General features: G+C 40.9%; 1 protein-coding gene across 1 annotated transcript in view; it reads left to right on the forward strand.

Moving 5' to 3' along the window:
- The window catches only part of IBTK (inhibitor of Bruton tyrosine kinase), a 1862448-nt gene that overhangs the window by 154127 nt on the left and 1693112 nt on the right, over positions 1 to 15209 (forward strand). The window contains exon 4 of the mRNA XM_044074098.1: positions 10308 to 10432. Within this exon, the coding sequence (XP_043930033.1) occupies positions 10308 to 10432 (125 nt within the window). The remainder of the gene's footprint in view (positions 1 to 10307; positions 10433 to 15209) is intronic.

Below are 15209 nucleotides of genomic sequence, written 5' to 3' on the forward strand. Positions count from 1 at the left end.
CTTCTTGTTTGGTGTATTTAAATGTTCTGGTGTAACATAACCTATAATTGCTTCCAGTTGTGGGGTCACGTGACATCTGGGGCAAGAAAAACTGATTTAATGGCGTCTGCTGCATGTTTTATACCCCTGACAACCTGACGTCATGGAAGAAGAGATGGCATCCGACACAGGAATCCAAGACTCTGGTATTCAGGCCGGCCGAGGGCTACCTGCAGACAGATAACCCAAATGTGATGACTGCAACAGTGAATACACTCAAACATCTACATTTATGGTAAGTGTGCACAATTGTACTTTCTGTGGCTACACCCCCACCCCCCACCACTGGCCTTGGAAGATATTTATAAAACTGCTTCCAGAACATCAGTATGTATTCCAGCAGTTTCTAAAAAGGTTCAAAGGAAATATGGGGTCTCTTCAGATATGACAAGTCTCCTTTCTCTTTTGACTACTGACCCAGCTGCATTGTTCCCCAGCTCCCTGCTTAGATAAAAAAAAAAAAAAAAAAAAACTATTGGCTTCATCTAATCCAACACCCCATGATAAAGACAGAAAGTGTTTTTTTGCTTCATGGCAAAAGGATGTTGGTTTCTAGTAGTCTAGCCATTTGAATGCTAAATTATCAGGGCTGTATGTGGACATTTGTTTTACAGTGTAGGTACAGTTTGGATGATTTTGATGTATTCTTACCTTCAGCGGAAGAGTCTTTATGTGAGTGTTATTGTTTGTAATTTAGCTCTGGTTTCAAAACTTCAAGGGGCACAAGAATCAAAAATCCTGGCCAAACAAAAATCAGGGTTCCAAAATAAAAAGGTAGGAGGATAATTCTTCAAAACCAAATGAGGGGTTCCTATTCAAGAAAGAACTAACCCTCTGCAAAGGAATGACTATGCAGAGTCACAGAGCACCCCCACCCACCCACCCCCCCACCCAAGCTATTTCTTCTCTTTCAATCCCCAGGCTTCCTCTCTTAACTCTGCTGCAGCCTGGTAGCAAATAGTCTCAGAGAAATGGGTTCTAAGAATAATTCAATAATTCAGAGAGGGTACACTTGGCAGTGATAGAAAATCCTTCCCCTTTCAATGGGAACTCTCCTATACCCACCAGACCACACACAGCTGTTTCCTCCAATGCTCCCCGACATGGTAGAAGCAGGGGGGGGGGTCACAGACCCATTTCCTGATGTACCTGAAGGCTAAGGATTTTACTCTAGAATCTTTTTGGTACCAAAAAAGGTACACTCCTGGAGACCTGTCCTAGATCTGTCCTTTTGACACCTTTGTAAAAGTTTAGATATTAAAACTGCTCGCCTTACACTAGGTCCTAGTGTTACTTCCAGGCCACTATGTTTCATGGTGACTGCAGATCTCAAGGATGCTTGTCATATACCGTTTGCTCCCAATTTTAGGAAATTGTTGAGATTTGCTGTGTCTGGCTTACATTGTCAGTTTTCTGCATTACCCCTTGGGCTGTCTACTACACCTCAAGTGTTTACAAAGTGTCTGTACCCAGTGGTTGCTTAATGCAGAACCCTAGGCATTCTTATTTTTCCTTATTTAGATGACATGTTGATTTGTGCAGATTTTTGTATCCTGGTGCTAGGATCCTTAGCAAGGTTACATCCCTCCTTTCCTGTTTTGGACTTCAAATTAAACCTTCAGAAGTTACTTCCTCACACCCTGTCAAGTTATTTTCCTAGAGTCCTGGATATACAAAGTAAAATGAATTGTTGTTTCTTTTCGGCTTTTCCCAGTTAGGGGTCGCCACAGCAGGACACCGGTCTGCTAATGATTGGCAGTAGATTTTTATGGTGCAGAGTTGCCAGCCTGATGCCCAACCTTCAGCGAAGGCATGCCCTTTCACGCATGTCTTTCGGAGGCCACTCGACTGTGGGGAAGACATGCAGACTCCACACAGAAGGCACTCCAGCCGAGAATCGAACAGGAGAACCTCTTGCTGTGAGGCAACAACGCTACCGCTGTACCACTGTGGCTAAATGAATTGTCTTTGCTAGAAGTTCTGACTTATCAGGATATTTTCTTTGGATTTCTCTCTTTTAGATTTGGCCTTATCAGTAGAGTTCCTCAAAATTCTAGGCCTCATAGCATGAATGATCCTCATGAAACCACTAGCCAGACTGCACATGAAAAAAAATAAGTGCTGCTTGAATTGTTAGATCCAGCGTCTTCATCCCTTGGATTTTTCAGGTACTGGTACAGGGATTTGTGAAATGGCAACTGCAATGGTGGTGGGATAAATGCCTCTGAATCCAGGACTCCCTTTCGCTGTTCAGACAGCAGTCTAGTCTGCCCAGGCAGACTGTTCATATTTTTACATGGGGAGCAATGTCCATAGGAGTTTAAGTGCAAGGTTTGTGGGGGTTGTCAGGACATGCCAACGAACGTAAAAATTTGAGAGATGTTGGCAAGTGATTCATGCTTTAAAAGTTCTTCACCACTTATGGACTCCAGGTCCTTTCCTATTGTTTACAAGTAACAGTACCATGATGTGGTACCTGAAAAAGCAAGGGGGTACAACACCATAGCCTCTTTAGTTGGTAATGATGGCTTGGGAGTTGGCTGTACATGCATTATCTGAGTCTTCAGGCCTTGTGCATTCTGTTAGAGAAAACACAGTTCAGACTAAACAGAGCTTGGACAGACCCTTATGAGTGGAAGCTCCATTTAAAGGTCTTCCAGGAATTGATCCAGATGTGGGGAATACCTCAAGTAAATCTTTTTGCCTTTTTTCAAAACATATGACTGAAAAAGTTCTAATCAAGACAGCCTTGCAGCCATGCTTTGGAACACAGTCAGAAATGCTCCCGTATGCATTTCTACCCTTTCCAGTGATTCCCAAGGTACTGATTCAGAAAGAATTACCAAAGAACATTGTGGTAACCCTTATTGGCAAAGTTGGATCTCCCCTTTTAATGGAATTTACAAGGGACAGTTTCCACAAGCTTCCTCATAGAAGGAACATTACACAACAACAGGGGCGAATCATACACCCCAACATAGAGCAATTGCAACTCGCAGCCTGGATGTTTCTCTTTTGATACCTTTTAGGCAGTTGTTCCTTGAGGGTGTGCAGCAGGTATATACTTTTACAAGTAGAAGAGGTTTTCTAGGTGGTGCTTGGCCAGTAGAAGAGCTCTCAAAGGGGCTTTCAAACAGTCTGGTTTTGAAATATTTTTGTGAACTATTTAAATATGTTTTGTCATACGTTTCTATCAAAGTACATCTTGTGACCATCTCTGCTTCTCTCCCTATGGATCCCTCACATCTCTCTTTGTGGTCAAACAGTTTATGAAAGGAGTGTTGCATATGTGACCCCCTTGAAAGCAAATTCCCCCTTTCAGAGATCATGACTTTCTTTAAAAATTGACCTCATCTCCTTTTGAACTTGCCTGTCAGGCTAATTGATGGTCCATTACTTTGGGGACTGTTATTCACTGCTTCTGACATCTGCAAGGTGAGTCTCAGAGCTGGAAGCTGTTATGGTGGGCCAATCCATCTGATTTTTCATAAGGACAGGGTTGTGTTGCACACTAATTCATTATTCATGCTGAAGTTGTTTCTGTATTTACCTTGAATCAAACCATCAATCTCCTAGTGTTCTATTCTGATTAAAACAAAAAAAAGTGAGAGAAGATTGTATATACATAGTTGCACCCAGGCAGCTGAGGTGCTACCTTGATAGAACAGAGTCTTTTAGGAATGCTGAACAGCTGTTTGTCTCCTGTACAATGTCTAAGAAAAGTCAGTCTGTCTCTAATCAAACTATTGAATGATGGTTGTCCTGTGTTTTTGTTTTCTGTTACTCCCACAATGGTAAATCTCTGGCTGACTTGACTAGGGCCGTACCCTCTTCTGTGGCATATTGGAAAGGGGTGGACTAAAGAAGCATTCTCAATGCAGCAACTTGGTCCTCTTGTTCATACTTTCACAAAGAACTACAAACTGGATTCATTTTCAAGGTCCAGAGTAGCCTTTACTAACACTGTTGTCCAGGGACTCCTGGATCGTTACCCTACCAGGGAGATGGAAGTACCCAAAATATCACTGAGACTGTGGGAATGATGAATGTAGTACAGCTGCATAGATCCTACTTAACTGTAACAGTAGATGTTCAACGTCCTCACTGCCTCAGCTGCAGCAGCCATCCCTCATCCCACAGATTGTGCGTAGTTGAGGTGGGTGGGTTTCAGACTCTTCGATTTGGTGGTGGTGGTTGGATTTAGTTTTTATGGTACTGTGATTGGATGTAAATTTATTCTTGTTGTTATGATTCTGGCTTCAGGTGCATTGCTCTCCTTTCTTACAGAAGCGAAAAAGCCTGAACACTTGCTCCCTGTGTCAGCTAAAGGCTTCCCTCTCAAGATATGCTCAGTCAGTCAGAATGCCTCAGGAAAAAGAGAAGGGGAGTCTGCACTTTTGAAATGTGGCCAAAACTGAGTTACCTTAGTAGATAGCCCAAAATGCCACTGAGGCTGTGAAGAATCCTAACGTCTACTGTTACAGTTAATAGGACTTGCACAACTTTACTTTTCTTCAGTGATTTCAAGTAGAAATATAAAGAGAGTCCCTTTGCTTTTTGACACAGACTCCCAGAAGAGTGTTATTCTTCAATGAATTTTTGTCACGCTGACTATCTTGAATATGAGGAGAGTGCATCTTCAGATTTCAGTCTAGAAGAGTTGTCTTCATTATTTTAGCTGTAGTTTCAGAACTCTGTTTCACTGAGAACAGAATGAAATCATGGTGTCCCAACAGAATTTTTTTGATTTGTTGCAACTGGATTTTCCTCAGCCTGTAGATGTGCTGCCTGTTTTATCAGCTTTAGAAGATATTGTCCAGTCAGTTTGTAGTATGCCTGGAAGTCAGCCACCTAGTACTGAACAGTTTGATGGGCTATACAGAGTATCTCGGACATGAATATCTGCTTTTATAATCCCAAATCATACCAGATTTTTTTCTTTATCAATGCCATCTTCTGCAAAATATACTGTGAATGTTGTTGTTGTCTTTCGGTTTTTCCTGGTTAGGGGTTGCCACAGCGGAACTCCGGTCAGCTAATGATTGGCAGTAGATTTTCACGAACGCCGAGGTGCCAGCTCGACGTTCAACCTTCAGGGAAGGCACGCCCATTTACGCATGTCTTTCGAACGCCCACCCAACCGCAGGGAGGACATGCAGACTCCACACACAAGGCACTCCCCGCACTCCAGCCGAGAATTGAACGGGAGAACATTTTGCTGTGAGGCAACAACGCTACCGCTGCACCACTGTGAATGTTAATCCCATTCTGTCTGACTAAATTGGAAAGCCTTTGCTGGATATGGGAAGAAAATGTATTCTTCTGTTACTTTAACTTTTAAAATTGTTTAATGCCAGGCTATGTGATAAAAAAAAAAAGAATACTGGCTTTTGAGAGCATTAGAAAGTTAACCATCATTTCTTTAGAGGTTAAAACTGTACTAGATTACTTAGTTATGCTTGCTTCCTAAGTAACCAAACACTCTTTAATGTGGTCTTGTGATTCTGCTGATTCTGTATCCAGAGCTGCTGCTATTAGCTCACTTATGAGAAACCTGCTTGGTTATGTTCTCAAAACTTGCCAGAAGATGTTAAAGCTGAGAATTTAAATTCTTCTTTTGGCAAATGTCTGTTGGTCTTTCTGTTACTGAGGCCTTTAAAGGTTTTATTCAGAGGGTTACTCAGATATTTCAATCCTTCTTTTCTAGGTTCAGTAAAAAGTTTTCTTCTAATGTAGGACCATTTTTCAAGAATCAAAACAGACAGTCTAAGCAAGGTTCAAGCAAGCTGAATTTTTAAGTAAGCAATGGCACTGGACTTAAAAAAAAAAAAAAAAAAAAAAAAAAAAAAAAAAAAAAAATAAGTAGTGACAGTGAAGATCAAAGAAGAAAGGGGGGGATCCTCCCAGCACCAAGGACTGTCCAAAAAGTTAAAATGAATACTTATCCATTCAAACCCCCACACACACACACACACAACATATATACATACTATGGCAATTTTTTTATTCTATCCTTTAGTCTAGGCATTCTTCATCCTCCACCACTCCCCCACCCCAGCAACACCAGATTATGTTAGATAAATGGGTTCTGGAATCATCCAGCAAGGGTGTAGATGACAGTAGGAATCCCTTGCCCCTTTTCAGAGGACACCTCCTCATCATGTAAGCCATATGTCCTTGTTTGATCCAGTTTTGGAGCACGTCTCAGGAAGTCATAGAAACTAGTGCCCTCTGATCAGATATTCAGTGTTTTTTATTCAAGGATCTTTCTGGTACCATAGAAAGGGAGCCGTTTGAGACCATTTCTAGACTTCTCCTTTCTCAATGTCTATGTCCAGGTCCCAAGATTCAAAATATCCTTTCAAACATGTTGCCTCTCATTCTTTCTCTGTTTCATGGTAATTTTAGACTGCTTATTTCATTCCTATGGTCAAAGATTTCAGATGTTTCTTAATGCAAACCACATACAGAAAATCTCATCAGTTCTTTGTTTTACTCTTTATTTTATCTACTGAATCAAAGGTATTTTGTAAAAGTCTGGCTCCAGTATTTGCTTATTGAAGACTGCAAGCCATTTACATATTTTCTTATTTGGATGAGTGCCTTAAATTTGCAGACTATTTTTCTAATTGTCAGTGCTCTCCAACATGTCAACTCCTGCTCAGTTTGTGATTTCAAGTGAACTTAAAGAAATCACCAGTCATCCCTTCACACAAAATTGTTAGGGATGAATGCAGAAAACTTCACTAGGAAGAGCCTTTTCTTCCACTGGACAAAGTCGAACTGTACAAAGAAATCAACATGAGCTTTTTCAGCCAGTGTCTAGTGTCTGCCAAAATTTTTTTTAGGATTCTGGGTTTTCTGGCTTCTGTGATTGTCATGATTCCCAAGGCCAGGTTTCACATGAGAAACATTCAGCAGTACTTTGAGTCAGTCCGTTCCAGGCATCAACACCCTTTATCTTTTCAGATTCCAGTACTGGGGTTTGTGAGAAGGTAGGTATTGTGGTGGGTTGACCAGTTCTCGCTCAAGCCCTTTATCCTCACATTCAGTCTCTTAGAACAGATGATTCATACTTTGCTGGGGGGGGGGCTGTGTCAAAAGGAGCAAAAGTGCAAGGTTTGTGGAACAGGCGGGGCAGACAAAAGCTAATCAGTGTCAGAGATGCTGGCAGTAATCTCTGCTTTGAAATCCTTAAATACCATACCTCTGGTAGAAACTGTCACATTGCTTTGCAGATATAGTCCAGTACTAATAGGGACAACAGATAGATATTTTTATCTTCTAGACTAATCATTCACAGCAAACTTTTATAGTTGCAGTAAATACTGGAATGATAATGTGTAGTAACTAAAATAATTGTTCAGAAAGTTCCCTTTTCTGATTTATTGGGCTACAAGGAGAAAAGAATATTAAGAAGTTAAAAATAACATGCACATGTTTGCAGCTATTTTGTTGCATTTAAAACTAAAAGCATGTTTTATGTTGGATATATTTGATGCAAGTGCCTCCTAAAATTTTTAGGAACGCATTTTGAATATTAAATTTTGTGGCCAAAAGGAGGCACAGATTTTTATTTTAGATTAAAGTTCATGATGTAGTTATTTAATTGCATCTGAAGCTAGGGTACAACTCTTGGATGCCCAACTACTATGTGCCGCAGCATTATCCTCAACCCCTTTTTTCCTATTTTTGCACATGGGGTCGGGGTGCCACTGCAACAGTGACAATCTAGCTATAGCGTTATTCACTGGAATTTTCAGAAGAATATTTCTACTGTCTCAATAGAAGCAAGGAGCAGAAAGCCTAAAATACTCAGTGAAAGGGTCATAAACATCTCAAAATGATCGGTAGTAAAGTGGGTAAGAAATGTAACTTTGTTATGTACTTGTTCAGAGAAGTTACGTGTTTTGTTTATGGGATATTTTGAAATATTTTTTGCATGAGGGCCTACAGGTAACAGTACATAAAAATAGTGGATGTACAAAGTATGTCAGTAGATGTCATATTTATATAATTGTAGTTAAGTAATTGTTTTTGCACGGAGTAGTGTACAGATGGTCAACATAACAACGTATGTTGTTAATAGGGTTTAACAAGAGATCTTAATCAATGTGATGAATAAAGAATGCTGTGTTACCTATGCCTTTCTTAAATGAACTGTGAACAAGACCTGTCGTTATTTCATAGCATTAAGATGCTATAAAGTTGTAACAAAATAGGAAAGAAATCTGATTCACTTGTACATAACTTGATCACTTGTATATAATTTGTTTGTATGTGTGTGTGTATATATATATATACATATATATATATATATAAAAACAGTAGGGGTTCATATACTCATTGCTTTGAGACAACCCTGTTACCGTTATCTAAATATGTTTGAGTCATATTTGTATGTGTTTTGGAGTTATACTTGATTACGGTACTTTCTATTTTTTGTTACCTATGTTATCCTAATTGTTTTATAATTGGAGATTTTCTCCTCGGGTCTCCACTGAAAACGGGCACCTGGCCCAGCTGGCCAACCCGGTTAACAAATGTCAAATAAATAAAAATAGCAGAAATACTGAATTTAACGTTCATCTACATAACAGAAGCAGGCAGTTATAAATCCGAGTAGAAAGGAAGATAATGCAGTTTGAGAAGAAAGGAAGATAATGCAGTTTGAGAATTAAGGAGAGAGTGGGCTTTTGGATACAGGTATAAAGGAAAACAGTAACAACCGTACCAGACATTGTAGTCATAAAGTAGTAGAAAGTATTCTACTAACTATTCCAAAACAGGAGTCTGAAATTTTACCAATGGGGATTACTGCAAGTAAGGCTACAAATAATAGGCAAGAAGGAGCTGAAATTTACTGGAAAAAAATTATTAAAGGAATCAAGGTCTTGTCTTTCGGCTTTTCCCGGTTAGGGCCCGCCACAGCGGAACTCCAGTCCACTATTGATTGACAGTGAATTTTTGCAGTGCCGAGTTGCCAGCCCAACGCCCAACCTTCAAAGAAGGCAGACCCATTCACGCACGCACGCACCTACCTGATTAAAGGAATCAATGTATTGGGAACAAATAACTAGGGAGGTAAAGTGGTATGAGGCCAAGCAAAAGTCTGAACTGTAGATTACAGGTGGCCTTCCATACCAGGGGACTCGCAACCGAATATAGAGTTATGGGTACAGGAGTGTAAAGTGAAAGACAAGCTATGGTAGAATGTGCAGTTGAATCTAGAAGAGAAGCAGCTATTAAAGTAGGATAATTAATAGGGCTTCTAAGATATTGCATGGTAACTATAAGAATCACTAAATGGAGGTTAGAGAAGATTGGAAAGAGAGGTTTTACCAAAAAAAAAAAAAAAATGGAATGCCATCTTGTTTGGTTGTCAAGTATGCAACAGGGTCCAGAATGTTTAAAATTTTTGCTTGGAAGTATTTGCATAGACATTTTTATACCACAAGCAGAGTTGATAAATTATTTTCTTCAGATTGGTAGCAAATGCTGGAGGAATGATGGGAAAGTGGTAAATGGGAGCAATTGCTCTGGCAGTGTAGTGAGTTGTCAGATTTAACAAATTCCCTACAGTGTGTTTTGTCAAGTGTTGGGAGAGCAACTTGGTTTAAAGAAATGATTCTTTTGAGCTAGGGCAGAGTCTTTGAATTGCATAGCTATAGTAAGACCTTTCTGTGTTTAATGCAACGGGCTGCCAGAAAAGCAATTGCTATGAAGTGGAAATCAAATTTTAAACTATAACTAAAGCGTTGAAGATTGTAAAGGAGATAAAGGAATTGGAGGTGGGATCCATAGAAAAAGGAACAAGCAAATTCCATAGAAGTAAAGAAAATCACTGGATGCAATAGGAGTGAGGTTTAAGGAAAGTAAGGAATTAAAAAGTTATGTAGCATGGGGGTAAATGATAATTGTTTAAAAAGGAAATGTGTATGCTACAGGAAAGCCATTGCTCTGATTTATTTGCTTTTATATTCATGTATGTGTACTTGTGTCACTGAATTGTAATTTAATAAAGATGTTCAATAAACTATAGTGGAGATAACGGACTGATTTGCATTTTGGTGACAGAAGTACCACTGCTAGAGGCTATGCAGTAAAAAAAAACGATCTGAATGAGGTTTTAAAGCATTATACATGTCAAAAGTGGAGTTGGTAGGGCCTCTGCAGTATGAAGACATTTGTACCTGCTCATGAGATGTAGTTGAGCTTTTAAAGTATGCTGTGGAATTCTGATTAATACTGTATTATATATATTTCAGATCCTACAGAGATTTATACTTGGGGTGACAATACCAACTTTACACTTGGCCATGGTAGTTCGCAGACTAAACATCATCCAGAGTTGGTGGATTATTTTGGAAGAACTGGGATTTATGTCAAGCAGGTACTGTAGATGGCAGTACTAATATGCTTTGCTACATATTTCTCAAAATGTTAGTGCCTGAAAAACATCTTGTGTTGTCATCATTTATAGGTGAAGTCCTTTAATGAGGTGACCTGCTACTTTGAATTGTAATCTTAAATTAAGCAGTAACGTGTACAGGTTGTAAATTTCTTGATTTTACAATAGGCAGGCCTCTAGTTTGAATGTGCTGCTTTAGTTTCCACACTGGAGAATTTCCTCTGAGTTGAATTATGTTTAATATGCAGTAGGTGCAGTATCTGAAGTATACACTCTTTAAAAAGTGGTGTGGTTTATCTAGCTATTGAGCAGCAGTGTCAGTGACAGACTTGACTCTGTTTACAGTGTACTTTTTTCTTAATACTGTAATGTAAAACTGTAGTGTTATTTCTTCTTGTCCCAAGGGTTCTTTTTAGCTGTGTTTGTACAATGTTTTTTACTGCAGAGACCTTTCTTCTAATAAAATGTGTTTAATTATGAAGTATTGTAACACGAGTGGCTAGCATCTGATTGATAAGCATATACAAGTGTTTTTATTTGTAATGCAGAAATGCAATAAATGATGGACATCCTTCTATTCAATGTTTTAGTATTCTTTACGTATGGGTAGTATTCCACCCATTGACCCGACGTCCAGTCTGTATACAAAAGCTTATAGCCACTGCCAGTACATGGGACGTCGCACGCGGGCACTGACGGCCATAAAAGGGATGTCTGTGTGTACCCTCCTCATAACTATTTCACTGCCATTCAGGAAGGTTGACTCCTACATACAGTCTGTGGTTGGGTTCCTTTGCTCCGCTTCCAGATTCAGTTAAGTCCACCATTGGGGATTTACTTTTTTGCTACTGCCTTTTTGCTATTGTTCATGTCATCCAGGAAGGGCAAGTGTAGGCCTGGAAGGCAAATTCCACATAAGGATAGTCACAAGCTTTGTCTGTTTTGTTTGGTGCCTAGTCACGATTACCGCTCCTGTTCTGTTTGCCAGGCCTTCATGCCCAAGTCTTTGCATAGCCATCTTTCGGCCTTAAATATTTACCTTGAAAATCATAGACTCAAACATCTGGCTAGGGACACAATGGAAGGTTGTGGGGGTCCTTCAGGTGAGCCAAGTTTGAAGAGGAAGGTTAGCAAGCTAAGAACTGCAACCTCTTCTGGTGCACCTGTCTCCTCCGTTTCCCTTGAGGTTGGTGAAGACCCGGTGGTACGTTCCACTTCTTTGGCTGGTACTTTGGGGGAAGCTGTCAAGAGTGTGGATCCTAGCATGTCTGAGGCTATGCAGATGTCTAGTTTTAGTCGATTTGGGGGAACCGCGGGTCATTTTACTGGAGGACTCTGGGGATGCTCCTCCCCTCTACCTAGGGATATATCAGCCATTAGGTCTATATCCGATGTCGCTCCTCCGGTGGAGAAGCCCATTAAAAAGAAACAACAAAGCACCCCAACGTCCTTTCCACAGGGGCTTATTTAGGGCCCTTATGGCACTGAGGCCTTCAGCTTATTCACTCCCCATTTCCAGCATTTACATTTTCTCCTCTACTGCTTTCTGGGTCTCAGGCTGTGTCCTCAGAGCAGGTTGAATCTGACCATGAAGACTCCCTGGCATACTCCTCCCAGATTCCTTTTCCTCTAAGAGTATACCTCTCCTGAAGAAGAGTCTAATGGAGAGATCCCCCTATTGAAGAGCTTTCTTTTTGGGAAACCATTAATATGAGGGAATTTTTTTAAATGGGATTTCAGAGGCACAAAACCGTTACTATGAGCTTCTTCAAATGGAAGCCCCTGCACTGTCTGTAGTCTCGCCTGTTCTTCCTGCTTTCTTGGATGCTTTTGCTTCCACTTCTAAAAATCCTGACTCCCAAGAGACCTGACAGATTTTATAAGGTCCCAAATGACTGCAGATGTTTTTTATAAATGCCCCTCTGCTGACCCAGCTGTGGTCTCTGTTGCCTCAGACAAAATTTCTTGTTTGTCTCCTTCTGCTAAGCTGCTTCCGTCTGGTAAGGAGAGCAGGATATTGGAAAGGTTTGGGACTTCTTCCACCTTAGCAGTTAGGGCTATTAATTACCAGACAGACTTTTAGGTACTCCCTGGCCTTGCTTTCTCAGGCTTAACAGGCTTTGTCCAAATTACCTGATTCAGAGGTTAAGTCTCAGGTTCTCAACCTGCTGTCTGCATCTTCTCAGGTAGCTAGACATTCTGTTAGGTGCAGCTATGATGCAGTGGTGATATCTGCTAGAGCTGCTGCCTCTGCATCAGTCTTTCGTAGACATTCATGGTTAAGACTGCAGTCATTACCTGATGACATAAAGGCCAAGCTGCTTGATGGTCTTTTTAGATAATTCTGGCATTTTTGGTTCAGATGCTGCAGAACTTTTCAAATCTCTGCAGGAGAAAATAAAGGAGCTCCAAGGCTTAAAATACTTGCTTGTTTTTTACAGTCCATAAATTCCATGGGAATTTTCCTGCCAAGACTTCTTTTGTCAGAAGACCTGCTTACTTCTCCTCTTCTGCTACTCCTGTATCTAGGTATAAGAAATCTTCTAGGAGACCTCCTCCAGCAAAATCTGCTGCTCATGCTACTTCTTTTCAACAGCCTTTCGGGCTAGACTGGGCTTTCTGACAACCAAGCTATTTTTCCAAGTTATACACCTCTCTCTCTCTCTGTCTCTCTCTGTCTCTCTCTCTCTCAGCCTGCGTGGAGAACACTCAGGACTCCTGGGTCCTTTCCATCATCCAGAAAGGTTACTTTATGACTTGGAAGACTCTTTCACCATTCCTAGAAATCCCTCAACCCCCTTCCTGCTAACTTCATCTGTTTCCTCAGTTACTAGCTCAACTCTTTCACCAAGGCACAATCCAGGTTGTTCCTACAGAACAAAAAGGAAAGGGATTTTACTCCAGGATGTTTTTTGTCCCAAGAAAGATGATCCTTGGAGACCTATTCTAAATATATCCCATTTAAACACCTTCTTGAAAGTGCTTCTTTTCGATGCTCTCTGTGCAAACCCTTTTCCCTCTGTTTCCTCCACTCTCCTTCCTGGCATCTCTAGATCTCAAGGATGCTTACCTAGACATCCCTATTCACCCTGAATACAGGAAATTGTTTCTCTATAGATTCCTTGCACTTTCAGTTTTCTGCTTTATCTTTTGGTCTTTCCAATACTCCAAGGGTTTTCTCCAAGTGCTTGGCTGCAGCCATTGCCTTTGAGGGTTTGAGGGATTCAGGTTTACCCCTACTTAGATGTCCTTTTCCTCTCCAACAGTCAGGATCAACTTCAGTCAAACCTCAGTCTAGCCTTTGCCTTTCTTCAGAGTCTGGGGTTAACTAAAAATTTCAAAACAACCAGTCTTATCCCTACTCAGGACCTCATTTTTCAAGGTGAAGATTCAGGACAGATTTGATGAAGGTTTACCTCTCCTTTGACATAGCTCTTTCTCTTACAAGCTATGTGGAGGCTCCTGCCTTTTCCATCCATTTCATCCAGGGAATTCCTAAGATTGCTCTGTTTCATGGCTTCCACGAACTGCATTCTACCCTTTTCAAAACTGCACATAAAGATGTTTCAGTGGTTCCTGAAGACCACTTGGTATCAGCATGCACATCCCTTAGATGTCTTGGTTCCCCTTCTCCTTTGCCTGAAAACAGAGCTGTTTTGGTGGATCCAGCAGCTATCTCAGAATCCAGGCCTTCCTGTTCACAGATCCCTCAGGTCTAGGTTGGGGAGCAGCCTTTGTTTCCACCAAGGTTCAGGGTCTTTAGTCCCCTACTCAACAGAGGGAACATGTCAATGTCCAGGAGATGAACCCTTATTCTGACCTTACAAACCTTTCACCCTCTTTTCCTACCAGGTTATCTTAAGATTCTTGCAGACAATGCCATTGTCCTATGTTATATAATCAAGCAAGGCGGGACCAAATCTTAACTTTTTTGTTGTCTAGCCCTCTAGGTGTTGGAACTGGCTATCAAATACAGGGTAACTCTTCATGTTGTGTACCTCTGCTCAGCTCAGAATTCAGTGGCAGATGGTTTAAGCATTTCCGTGACACAATCCCACAAGTGGATGCTTCACAGGGATGTGTTCCTGGACCTAGTTACCAGTGGGGCACTTCAGAAGTGGGTCTCTTTGCCTCCCCTCAGAACAGACAACTTCCTCTTTTTTGCCAAGGTTCCTCGCCCTCAGGCTTGGAAGGTGGATGTTCTGCCTCTCTGTTATCATGGAACAGGCTGTTTCTTTATGCATTTCCCCCTTCCCCCTCATTCAGAAAATTCAACAGGACAAACCAAAAATCTTGTTAGTGACTCCTTTCTGGCCAAGACAGCACTGGTTTCCCTCTTCTGCAATTAACCAGGGGCCATTTCCACAAGTTGCCTTACCAGTTGGACCTACTCACACAGGACAAGGGATCTCTGATCCACCCACTCTGTCAACTCTGCATTTGACACTCTTGAGTGATCAACTTTTGATTCCTTTCAGGCACCTGTTTTCACAGGACGTGCTTAGGGTTTTGCAAGAGGCTAGGAAACCCAATACTAGGAAATCTTATATTTCAAAATGGAAAAGATTTTCTGTTTGGTGCCACAAAAGAAATCAAGATCCACGTTCTGTGGATATTCCAGTACTGCTTTCTTAACCTGCATGAATTGCTTAACAGTGGGGTCTCTCTCATTTTTCATTAAAGGTCCACTGCTCTTCTCTGTCTGCTCATTTGCCAGTGACACCTGCTTTAGCTTCCACACTGGAGGTTAAACCTTTTC

This window comes from Protopterus annectens, chromosome 1.part1, assembly GCF_019279795.1.
Source record: "Protopterus annectens isolate FY-2018-M chromosome 1.part1, PAN1.0, whole genome shotgun sequence".
NCBI classification, from domain to species: domain Eukaryota; kingdom Metazoa; phylum Chordata; order Ceratodontiformes; family Protopteridae; genus Protopterus; species Protopterus annectens.